Source organism: Mandrillus leucophaeus, unplaced genomic scaffold, assembly GCF_000951045.1.
Source record: "Mandrillus leucophaeus isolate KB7577 unplaced genomic scaffold, Mleu.le_1.0 Scaffold1288, whole genome shotgun sequence".
NCBI classification, from domain to species: domain Eukaryota; kingdom Metazoa; phylum Chordata; class Mammalia; order Primates; family Cercopithecidae; genus Mandrillus; species Mandrillus leucophaeus.
The window spans coordinates 392681-405088 of NW_012101241.1; the positions used below are offsets into that span (position 1 = coordinate 392681).

The 12408-nt window shown below is 52.5% G+C and overlaps 1 protein-coding gene across 1 annotated transcript in view; it reads left to right on the plus strand.

Annotated features, from left to right (window-relative positions):
* CD99L2 (CD99 molecule-like 2) overlaps positions 1–12408 on the plus strand; it is a 125026-nt gene extending 112618 nt beyond the window's left edge. The window contains exons 10-14 of the mRNA XM_011972336.1: positions 2813–2851; positions 4295–4414; positions 8679–8696; positions 10115–10180; positions 11426–12408. Of these exons, the coding sequence (XP_011827726.1) occupies positions 2813–2851; positions 4295–4414; positions 8679–8696; positions 10115–10180; positions 11426–11490 (308 nt within the window). The 3' untranslated portion in view covers positions 11491–12408. The remainder of the gene's footprint in view (positions 1–2812; positions 2852–4294; positions 4415–8678; positions 8697–10114; positions 10181–11425) is intronic.

Here is a 12408-nt window from a genome sequence, read left to right on the forward strand (position 1 = left end):
TTAGGTCATGCTGTAACTCCGTGTTTAACTTCTTAAGGAGCAACCAAACTGTTGTCCATAGCAGCTGCACCATTTTACATGCCTGCTAGCAATGTTCAGGGGTTCCCATTTCTTCACATCCTTACCAACACTCCTTCCTGTCTTCCCCTCTCTCCCTTCCCCTTGTCTTCTTTCCTTTTTCTTTTTTTGGATTACAGTTATCCTAGTGGATATGAGATGGTGTCTCATTATGGTTTTGGTTTGCATTTCCCCAATGACCAGCAGTGTTGAGCGTCTTTTCATGTGTTTATTGGCCATTTGTATGTCTCTTTGGAGAAAAAATTCACTTCCTTTGCCCATTTTTAGATTGAATGATTTGCCTTTTTATTATTGAGCTGAAGAGGTTCTTTATATATTCTCAATACCAGCTCCTTATCAGATATGTATTTTGCAAATATTTTCTCCTATTCTGTGGGTTGTCATTCCACTTTCTTGATGATGTCCTTTGAAGCACACAGGTTTTTAATTTTGACAAAGCCCAATTAATTTTACTTTTGTTGCTTGCACTTTTAGTACTGAAGTTTTTACTTCTGATCTGATCTTTTCCGTTTTGAGTTTCCGGCTTTAGGATCATATTTAGAAATCATTTTTACCCCAAGATAATAGAAATTCCTTACCCCTAAATTTTTCTGTAGTGCTTTATGCCTTCATCCACGTTATCTTTACTGGGAACTGACCTTCATGGATGGCATTGGGTTGGATAATTTTATGTTATGCCCGTGACTCATCACCAACACCATCTTTTGCACAGTGTGCATTTTGTAGAGTAACTGGGTTCAGTCTGTGCCTAGAGGAAGTAAGCAGGGCTCAGTAGCCCAACATGGCTCAAAGCCATGACCTCGGCTTGGCTAGCTCCAGTGGCCTGTGTGATTGACTTCAGGCTCACGTAGTGAGAAAGGACAGAAGGATCTAAGATGACTGGCCATTTTTTCTTCCAGATGTTTCTTAGCCTCACAGTAGTTTCCGTTCACATGCCCATCTGAGAAGACTTGCCCACAGGATGGGATCACTTTTTTTGAGGAGGAAGAGAAGCACATTTTTGCCATCTTCTTAGGATAAGACCTCCTACAATCACAAATGGTCAGATAGTTAGGAGCTGCTGAAGCTGTGGACTATTGAGCTTTGAGTCTTTTTGAAAGGCTGGGAAAGTCACCCTTCTCTCCATTTGTCCCTGGGGGGAAATTAGGAAGGGGTTTGACGTGTTTATCTTTCTTATCACAGCCTGTTGCTCAGCAGTCTCGTGATGTCTAAGTTACTGGGAATCCTTGTGGCCAAGTACTCCTAAGGGAAAGGAGACCTGAGAACACTGTTTCCTTCTGCCTTGAGGTGAAAGAATAGGTTGAATAACTCAGAGTCCAGAAAAATAGAAGTCTAGTGACATGAACACGTTAGCAGAGGATGCTATCACAACAGCCACCTCCAGCACAGCGGAGGGGACCTCTCTGTTGATCTGGCTGCACACAGTGACCCCCATCTTCCTGTTTGTTATGCTTTCTCCAACAGCAATGATTGTGTGTGTTTATTTTTTGTTTTTGTTTTTTTTAATGCTTTGTTAATAACCATTCATATCCAATCAGGGATCTTTATACAATACACAGAGCTCAAGGATTCAGCCTTAGGTGGGAACATAACAAACCTCATTTTCCCCAAGAATCTTTTTTTTTCCAATAGGCTTTATTTTTTAGAGCAGTTTCAGTTTCACAGAAAAATAGAGAGGAAGGTACAGAGAGTTCTCATATTCCCCCTACCCCCACGTGTGCACAGCCTCCCCAGCGATCAGTACCGCAGCCCCCAACCCTGACAGAGTGGTACAGTTTTACAGTCCACGAACCTCCATTCCTCCTGACTCTTTGATTGGTGAAGGAAACGTTGGAGCTCGTTTGCCTTCACTATGCCAGGGCGGTTTCCCCTGAGAACCCCGGGCTCTGGGAACACAGTCTGCCTCCATTAATGAGCATTCGGCCCTGAGAAGAGGATGGGATGAATGGTGAACTCAGCGCTAATTAAGGTACTGAAATGGCACCAGTGGCTTCTCAGCGAGTAGCTGTCTGGGGAAGGGTTGTGTGCGTGTGTGTGCGCGTGTGTGCATTTAACTCTCTGCAGTTCTATCGTGTGTGATTTGTGTGACCACCACCATAGTCAATATACAGAACAGTCTGTCACCACAAGGTTGCTTCCTGTTGCTCATTTATAATCCTAGCTAACTCCCTCCCTCCCAGCTCTCACCAGCCCCTGCCAGCATTCATTTGTTCTCCAGCTCTGTGATACTTCAGATCCTTTTGAATTTCAAAATAGTGGATAAGGGATTGTGAGCCTACATTTGTTTATGTTCCAAGAGCGACTTCAGCTGTAGTTGAGGCAGTGGCTACGTCAGAGACCCGTGGCGGTGGCATTGAGAGTCAGGCTCTCCTGGCACAGCACCCCACCCCCCGACTTATGGTGAGGCCACTATGTGCAGCCACACCACTGGGAGCAAAGAGGTGAAATACAATACTGTGCCTACAGAGCCCGGCACACAAGGCCTGCTCAGGGCAAGGTGGCTGCCATTTTAATAATAAAAAGTTCCACCTGGTGGCCTGGGCTTTGCAGGTGGTAGGCATAAGAAAGCAGGCCTCACTGCTGTCCAGTAGAAGCCTACGGGTGATCCACGAGTTGGGGTCTTGTCGCATAGGTGGGATTGGAAGGGCTAGCACTGCCATCCAGCTCACCGAGGCCTGAGCTCGAGCCTGAGCTGACTGGTCGCTGGCACTAAGTGCTTTTGTCTTTTCTCCAGGTGATGGTCGGTACGGCAGCGATGACGACCCTGGATCTGGTGGGTTTCTGAATCCTGAGGCTCCTGTTGGCCATGTGAAAGGAAAATGAATCTCAGGACCCCAAAATCACTAAGCCAAGGGAAAAGTCAATCTAGAAACTGCATCAGGCAAACGTGCCTCCTATTCTATTCCTAAATAAGATAGCTACAAAGTTGGAAAAAGCTGCATACCTCCCTCACAATTTGCCTGCAGGGAAATTTCTTATGGGCCTCAATATCTTTACCCTGAAACTGTTCTGTGAATTTCACCCTGGCTGATCTTTACAGAGGGAGACAGGGCCGTCCCTCTGCTCCCCCCCCCCTCCCAGACAAATGCATATCTGATTGCTTCCTCTGCCCAATTGCTTACGTAAAAATGCAGATTCACTGAGCCAGATGAAATTGTGTATTCAGTGAAAGGCTGGTCAAGGACTCAAAAGAATGCAACCTTTTGTCTCTTTCTCTTATCTCCCTATGACCGGGAAGCACCCCACCTCCACCCCTGCTTTGTGTTGTCCTGCCTTTCCGGATCAAACCGATGTACATCTTACACATTTGATTGATGTCTCATGTCTCCCTAAATGTATAAAACCAGCTGTGCCCCGGCCACCTTGGCACATGTCGCCAGGACCTCCTGAGGCTGTATCATGGGTGTGTTGTTAACCTTGGCAAAATAAAGTGTCCTTTTTTTTTTTTTTTTCCGCTCTGTCGCCCAGGCTGGAGTGCAGTGGCATGATCTCAGCTCACTGCAAGCTCTGCCTCCCGGGTTCCTCAGCCTCCCAAGTAGCTGGGACTACAGGCGCCCCACCACCATGCCTGGCTAATTTTTTTTTTTTTTTTTTTGGTAGTCATGGGGTTTCACCGTATTAGCCAGGATGGTCTCAATCTCCTGACCTTGTGATCCGCCCACCTCAGCCTCCCAAAGTGCTGGATTACAGGCGTGAGCCACCGCGCCCGGCCTGGCAAAATAAAGTTTCTAAATTGATTGAGGCCTGTCTCAGATATTTCATAGCAACTATGAGGAGACACAGTGCTGGCCCACTCTGGCCTCAGAGTTGGCCATCCCCCTGAACGTTTCCAATAGATAATCGTGAGGCCAATAGAGGGGTGTAGCCATTTGAAGGAATGAAGCATGAAGATTGGGGTGCCAGGGGAAGTAGCCCAGTGGGAAGCCTGCAGGGCCTCAGTCACAGAAAGCACTGCACCATTTCCATGTCTCCCTTTCAAGCTCCTCAAAAGTGAAGTCCTTACAGAAAATGAGAATTCCTAGGCAAATCCAAGGGGCACCATGTCTTTGTAATGCATTAGATCTGTGTGGCATGGCCCTCTCCTGCTGGCTTGGGGGTTGTGGGCATCTGAATGAACTTAGTTTGGTGCTAGAGGAAAAGCAGGCTCCCGGACTGCTCCCTGGGGTGCTTTGGCTCTGACCTCACCTGTCCTCATTTCTCCCCCTTCTTCATACAGGCACGGTGGCAGAGACCGGCACCATTGCAGGGGTGGTCAGCGCCCTGGCCATGGCCCTCATTGGCGCCGTCTCCAGCTACATCTCCTACCAGCAGAAGAAGTTTTGCTTCAGCATTCAGCGTAAGTGCAGCCGCCCGCTCATGGCTGGGAACCGGCCGGCAAGGTCTTTGGAGGGAAAGGGTCCAGGACAGATCCAGATCCCTCCACAGCCTGCCTGAGACCCACTCCCAAGCAGACTTCCTGGGACGGGGGTGGAGGCTACAGTTTTGGAAATCCCTGGGGACAGATCTAGGCTGAATTAAAGTGTAAACCAGCCTGCAAGAGCAGATGGGGCTGGCCCTGATGACCTTCACCTTCCCAGGGCCCCAGCTCCCAGGGGTACTTCTGTGGGGACAGAGCTCAGTGATCATTGTGATGTTTCCTTCACGTAGAATGGGAGGGACCCTGGACTGCACCCATAGCTTCAGACCTCAGCCAAGGGGATGAGGGCCTTTGGAGGCCCTACGTCAGTAGCTCCCTCCCATGCTGCTGGCTCCCTCAGGAGCAGAGGGCAGCGGTTCCTGGGGGTTTGCAAAACATGGCCCTTATTGCTCTGGCAGTGCCCCCGTCACATCCTGAGAAGTCACTGCCTGGTGCTCTTCCCGAACCACGCGCCACAAACTAAACTAAACGGAATCATGAATTGCTCCAAAGAAGTAGGAATGTGAGAGAAAGAATGACGTGGTTCCCCCCACCACCCCCACCACCCTTTACTAGGTTTTTAAAAGACAGTTTTCATCTCATGCTGTAGCTGTGAGTCTGCAAGTTATGGATTAATGGAATAGTTACAAATGGAATCCTGTCTTCACCCGTCAGTGCCCCACATCAGCGAGCCCTGTGGCGATGCTGTTGTGGGAACGAGAAGACCTCGCTCGTCCCTTTTATAAGCACAGATTGATGCTCTGTCACTGTTTGCTGAGTGGAGCATGTCTCCAGTTCAAGGCTGGAGATTTTCAGTTCAAGCGACAGAATGTGACTCAGCTGTAGCTTGTCTCTTTCCACTCCTTGGCCCCTTTGATGCGAGGGGAAGCTTAGAAACAGCCCACGTGGCTCTTTCCCTGCCCTTGCCGTGGTCCTCTGCCCTTAAATCTAGCCTGAACTGAGCTTCCCAGAAAACTAACCTGGGTCCCAAGATGCTTTGCTGAAGTCTCCAACTGCTTATTCATCTGACCATCATATTTGTTTCCTTCACTCTTGTAGAACATTCTTGACCAGGGCGACACACACAGCATGCACAGCAGTACTGTAGGAACACATTGACATGTCAGTGCACAGCCTGCAAAACTGTTCATGGCCACCCTGCTTGAGATCCCACTGACCCACCGTGGATCAGGAAGCTTGACTGTAGAGTGGCGTGAGCAGGGAGTGGGTCAGACAGAGTCCAGGGCTGGGGACTGGACGGTTTTTAGAGTTATCCCTTTCCCTCAACTCAAAAGTCAAGGAATCTTCTAACTGGTGAAAAAGATGGGAATCCAACCTTCTCAATGCGTGGACACTGATATTTAGATGGAGACACTGGGCGAGAGGATCGAGTTGCACTTAGTGTGGCGGGGGCAGTTTTGCATCAGCCTCCTGGGCTGTGCCTGGAACAACGAGCCCAGGGCAACCAGGTACATAGTCACAGCCCTTGATCTCTGACCTTGTTCTTATTGCATTTGGCAAAAAAGTAGAAGCCGCCTAATACAGGGGGTTTCTGTCCAAGAGGCTCCAAGGCTGTCCTCTGTGGGCTCTCCCTCCGGCAGGTGGATTGGAATGAGATGGGAATTCTGGGACACATGGCCTTCCCCGTGGTCAGGGATCCTCATTTGAAACTGCTTTTTGGGCTGGGATCTCTCCATACTCGTCTCCCCTCCCTGTTTTAGGGGAGGGAGCAAGGACCTGGCCAGGGACACTTCGGGAGAACAACTGAGAGCATCGTGCTTGCCAGGAGAGGAGTCAAGATTTTGGATAAGCATCCAGGTTCTCAAGATGGTCTCTTGGGAAAAGATAAAAGCCCAGATTTGGATTAAACCAGGCCTGTAGGAAAAAGTTAGAACTGACTGAGAGAAAAGTATCTTTCCTGTATGATTGATTAAACTAGTTGGTAACTAAAATGACATTGAACAAATATTTATTATTAAATCCTACACCCAGAGAGGCCCTCAAAATGGAGGCCACAGTGGCAGGGGAGGTCCTGGTGGCTGGCTAGGGGGCTTCTCCTGTTTGGACCTTTGCTGGAGAGCGTTTTTGGCTGGAAGCACCATGTCAGATACATTTTGGCCTTGATTTCCCCTTCTAGGTGGTTGGAGTGGCAAGGAGGCTTGGTTTGTAGCAACAAAGTAGTTGTGAGCTCTTTGAACAAAAAGGCTAATGCCCCGGGAGCCAAAAGGGCTCACTGGTGAAGTTTGCCAAAGCTGTATGAGTTCACTGGGGCTGCCAGAACAAGAGTCACAAACTGAGTGGCTCAAAACAATAGAAGTTGATTCTCTCCCAGTTCCAGGGGACTCCGGGTGTTCCCTGGCTTGTGGCTGTATCACTCCAATCTCGCTTTATATCCTAAATCCAGAATGACCTCATCTTAACATCCTTAACTTAATTACACCTGCAAAGACCCTGTTCGTAAATAAGGCCACGTTCACAGGTTCCAGGAATGAGGACTCGCAGATCTTTTTTGGCATGGGGCGGGGCATCCTTCACTATAGCATCATTAGCCTAATGGTGAGATGCGACAGTCCACAGTTTTCAAATCCATGCCCATTACAAAACTGGGTGAGATGGCCAGGCCAAAGGATGGCTTTGAGACTTTAAAAAGCATGCTGGGTAAAAGAAACTACTTAAACTACAGGTCTGTAGTTCCTAGTAAGAGCAGCCTCCCAGGCATCGTGCGCTTGCCACCCACCTGCCATTGCCTCTCTTCCGGGCTCTGCACGTGGGTGAAAAGCCAGCCCTGTAACTCGGCCTGGCAAGGGCAGGGCCATGGATGGGGAGAGTTCTTGGGCTGAGCAGACAGGGTGGCCGGCCTGGGCCCTCTCCTGCTGGGCCCTCAGTTTCCCCATCAAGGGTATCTCAACTTCCTGCTCTGGAATTAAAAAGTCAGAGGCTGGCTTGAGGTTGCTCAGGTGTCAGTAGGAACAGAGAGAGAAAAATAGGTTGATTTCTAAAGCACAAAGTGAACATCTTGATTGTATCTGTCTTATCAAAATGGAAGGAAAATACGTTATTTTCATGCTTATTTCCTAAAACGGGCCAGTGTGAGGTTTTGCGAAGTGAATCAGCAGGCAAAGCGGGGCAGCTCCCAGGAACCCTGTCGGCCCAGTGTGTCCATCTTGGATTTCACTGCCCTTCCCCTCCAACCTTCCTTCTGCCATGGCACCTTCCTGTGTGGCTGTCTCCCCAAGCTAGAGGCTGGGAGGCCTCCTGTCCCCCCACCTCATGTCAGTGCATTCCCCAGTCCTGGGATTTGTGCCAGCTGCGTAGGTCTCCTCTTGAGCCACACCTCCCTATCACCATTGCCATGGCCCCTGCCAGGACAGAGCCAAGGTCTTCCCCTCATCTTCCATCCAGAAGGTTCCATAGACCTTTGTGCCTGTCCAGTCTCCTCCACACCTCACTCTCCTCCAGGGGGACCTGTTTTAAAATGCGTGGATCCCCTTTATGCTTCCTGCTGCCCTCAAGGTCCTGGCTGAGCCCCTGAGTTTGGCATTGGAAGCCCTTCATGGTTTGGTCCCAACCACATCCTTTCCCCTCCATAGGCCTCCCATAGGCCTTTCACTTCCCGAGGGCGCCATGTGCTCTCCATCCCGGGCCTCCGCTGTTGCCCCTCCTGACCTAGCTCCTCTCGCCCAGCAGGCCTGGAGCAGCCTCTCCCAGCCTGTGGTCCCACAGCGCCCCCTGCTGACCTCACCTGGTGCTCATGGGGCGGGATTGGGCCGGTTGGTTACTGTGTCGTCTGCGACTCCCAGCTCGCCTTGCCGCCTCAGTGATCAGGAGTCTGGACCGTCCATTCCGTGGTGGGGCTGCGTGTACATCATGTCCCTGGCACCTGGCCCGGGCCAGAATCAGGAGGGGTCCCGCAGACGTTTGTGGGGTGGCTAAGCACACTGAGAAGCTGGGGGTTGGGCTTCCTGTCCCCACTCTTTCCCTTGAGTCTCAGCCACTGCCACATGGAGATGGCGGTAGAGGGGGCAGGGGTGCAGAACACGAAGCCCTGGGGAGACAGCAGGAGGTGGCTGCGAGGAAGGCCTGTCCCCGCCACTGCTGGGGACCCTCGGCTTCCCTTGCCTTTGCCCTCGGTGTGGAAAGCCCGCATGTTTGCTGTCGGGAGCGCTCTCACTCCAGGGTTCTAAGCTTTGTGTCTTGCCTTCAGATGCAGCAGAAGGTCAAGGTAATGCTGCTTTGCCTTCCTCACTTTCCTTTTGCTTCAGCCTTCATGCTTACTCATTTGCCCCCTGTTCTGGCGCTTCCTTGCCACTCTTCTCCCTCCTGCTTCCCTGGCACTCACCGACGTGGCTATAACTGGGACCATCTTTAGCTTGCCCTGATGCGTGTGAGAGGATGCCACCTGCCAGGCGCTGTGTCCCCAGGCTGGATGTTGCGGGAGCCGGGGGAGAGTTGAGGTGCCGTGGTGAGGGCTCACTTGTCCACTGGTGGTCGTGCCTGGGGAGCACATAGAGAGCCACCCACAGGCAGGAAACGATCCAGCGCCCACTGGGGTGGCAGCTGGCAGTGATCACGAGGTTCAGGGTGTGTCTCCTGGCCTCCACCTGTCAGCTGGGAAGGTGCACCTGGGGCAGCTTCCACTGCACTCATCACCTGCCCCGCTCTGCGTGGGGCTGGCCACACCTGCCAAAGAGCAGTGCCCGCATTTGTCACAGGCCCATTTGGCTCCCACCTCGAGCCCAGCAGCCACCGGGGCAGGCAGGCGGCGGGCATACTTGTTTAGGCAAGGAGCCTGTAGCCCAGGACGATGGCTTGGGTTGCACTGGTGCCTGGTCGGTCGGTCGGTCGGTCGGTCGGTCGGTCGGTTGGTTGGTTAGAACCATGCCCCGGTTTTCCCACAGCCCCGGGGCTGAGGGGTTCCAGTCCCTGTGCTATGCAGGGATGAGACACAGACTGGACTCTGCAAGCAGCAGCAGGAGTGGGGTCCACTCTAAGAACTTGAACACTGGCGCTTGCTGGCTGAAGGGGATGCTGGGTACCGTCCCCAAATCCCTCTTGTAAATAGGTGTGGAGAAAGCCTAGATAACCAACTAGACTGAAGCAGCTGCTGGCGGGCCAGCCCCTCCAAGCTCGGGTGGACACAGCAGTTATTCCTGTGTTAAGCCAGTTGGCCTCTCCGCACGGGTATTGCTGGGAGGCTGCATGCGGGCAGGAGGCTTTGCTGCATCTCCACGGTGCCCTGCATCCATCAATCACTCATAGCAATTGGCTCCCTGGCCCCTGGGCCGCACATGGACCTGTGGATGGTGCTGAGCCCTGCCATCGGGCGCCCCCTCCACTGGGCGGAGCTGCCATCTTGGCGTGGTGGCGGCTGCCCTGTGAGGATGGAGCACCACAAGCCTTTGCTGCATGTTACTGTTATTTCTGAGGACGACGGTGAGAACTCCTGGACAGTGAATCCCTGGACAAACAGTTTTCATCTGGATAAGGATGTTCACGTGGCCCAGGGTGCAGGGTCTTGAGCTCCCTAGGGCAGCTGTGCTGCTTTTTTAGCTGCAGAGGGCTTGGTCAGGCATTCTTAGCCACGGTTGGGGACCCGTAGGTCCTGTGCGCGTCACTCACTCTGCCCTTTCCCCTTTGCAGAGGGTCTCAACGCAGACTACGTGAAGGGAGAGAACCTGGAAGCCGTGGTGTGTGAGGAACCCCAAGGTGAGGACTTTGTACTCACTGTCCCTTGCTGACACTTTCCTAGTTGGTCCCAGCACTGAGCAGAAGCGTGCTAGAGAAGCAGGAAGCACAGAGACCTCTGCTTCTAGAATGTCCGGCCAGAGCAAAAGCCTGCCCTGATCAGCCTGCCTCCCAGTTTTCATGAGCCAAAGATGCTGGGGTGACAGCCAGGGCCATCTGCTGCCATGCCCGTGACTTCTGGGCATTGCTGCTGCTCAGCCCCTGCCCTTGATTCGTGTGAGCCAGAGCCCCAGGCACCTCTGCTCCCCATCGGCGAAAACAATTACATTCTGAACAGAGCCATGGGGAAGCTTTTAACCCAGACCTAGAACTTTTCCCTTTGCAGATTGCCACAGGCAAGAGGGAACTTGGTTAAAACCCAGACCCTATTGTCAACACCTGTGCCCCTCCCTCCCCCTTCTGTGGCCATCAAGCACTTTCTGGATTCAGGAGCTGTTGGCAATTTGAGGTCGCATAAGTTCAGGCCACAGGCCTAGAGTGCCCAACTGCTCGAGGCAGATATGACCTGTGCCCACGGGATGCCAATGAGGAGGTCCAGAAAGGCTTGCTGAGGTCGGGGAGCAGGCCGGCTTCCCAGCAGCCAAGGCCTGGTGGCGCAGGCAGGGAGACTGGGACAGCTCAGGCAAGTGTTGCCCCTGGAACTACAGTGCAGTAGCTGCGGGGACTGGGCCTGGGAGAGCAGGAGGAGCTCGGCCTGTGTGCTATGTGCTGGGGAGCCGGGTGCCCTACAGCACTGCTGGAGACGGGTGGCAGTGCTGCACCGAATTAACTAAACTAGGCCTGGGTTCACATGTGGAAAAATGGACTCCACTGTCGCGAGCTTTGCCACAGTTAGCCACCATGAGGCCAACATCTGTGTGGACAGGTACTACGTTGAGCACTTTATTTAAAATAATCCTTCCAGCAGTGCTGGCAGGAACATGCTCATTTTTGAGGCGAGGAGATGGAGGCTGAGCTGTTTCCAGGGCCTGTCTAGCTTTCTCTTTATCTCCCCTTGACCCGCCCAAAGCTCCCAGGCTCAGGACAGTCCTGACTGGGGACAGGGAGTGGGTCCCAGAGGGAAAGTTGTACAGGCAGGGCTAAGCGGTCCCCCACAGGATACAAAGGGAAACCTAGTTCTGTTCCCAGCACCTGCTTGCTGCTGTATTTGCTGCTTCCGTGCAAGACAGAGCGGAATTCCTTCTGACGGGCCTCTTCTTCCCCTAGTGAAATACTCCGCGTTGCACACACAGTCTGCAGAGCCGCCACCACCCGAACCAGCCAGGATCTGAGGGCCCTGTCCAGCTGTAGGCGTGCACAGTGGTGCCACCGCTTGTCACCCGGCTCCCCCCTTCTCCCCACCCTTCATTTGGACCCACAGCTGCTGTGCTGCTCTGTGTCGTCGGCTCCTTGTTGGTCTAAGTTTTCCGGACGAGCTCTGGGGGTTTGTGAGTTTGGTTTCTCTGCCCTGCCACAGGTGCTCTGAGACTTGGTGCCGAAATTCAAGAGCCAGCTCTGATAGAAAGCCAGCACCAGCCTCGGGAACTGCTGAGCCACCAACTCCCAAAGCCAGCCTGCCTCCAGCTTTACTGAGCACAGGATGTGGGGGCCAAGATGGTGCTGGGGCTGGATGACATGTATGCTTAGGGGACAAGAGTTGGAACCCATGGGACTGTGACCCCTGCACACTGGAGTGGCTCACTGTGGCAGGTTTCTGCCAATAGCCCCTGACGGTGACCTCAAGGAGCTGCAGGTGGGGAACTCAGCCTGCACCCACTTCACTTGGAGCCCCTGCAAGGAGCGAACCAGTCAGCACCAAGTAACAGCACGCGCACGCAGCACCCAGGATGATGGTTTCACTTCGGTCTTCCCCATCCCGGCTTTTATGTTGCTGGGCTTCCAGGGAGCCGGTGCAAGTGGAGACTTTCAGTTATTTAAGTGCAGACATGTATCTCATGATAGTCCTGCCCTGAGAGTTTAGAAATCCTCTGGATAAGTATGAAGCAATTCATAGGCCTGTTTCCCATCTGATTCCATAGGGGACTGGATGTGGCCTTAGGGGTGACATGATAAAGGTCTTTAGGAATCATTTCTGCATTGGAGATGAGTTTTATCCTGTGCTGGGGAGAGGTGCGCACCCTCCACCCTGTATCTATTCCTATTTTGGTAGCAAGAGCTACCGATGTCAAGAACGAGCATCAAAGCCAGAA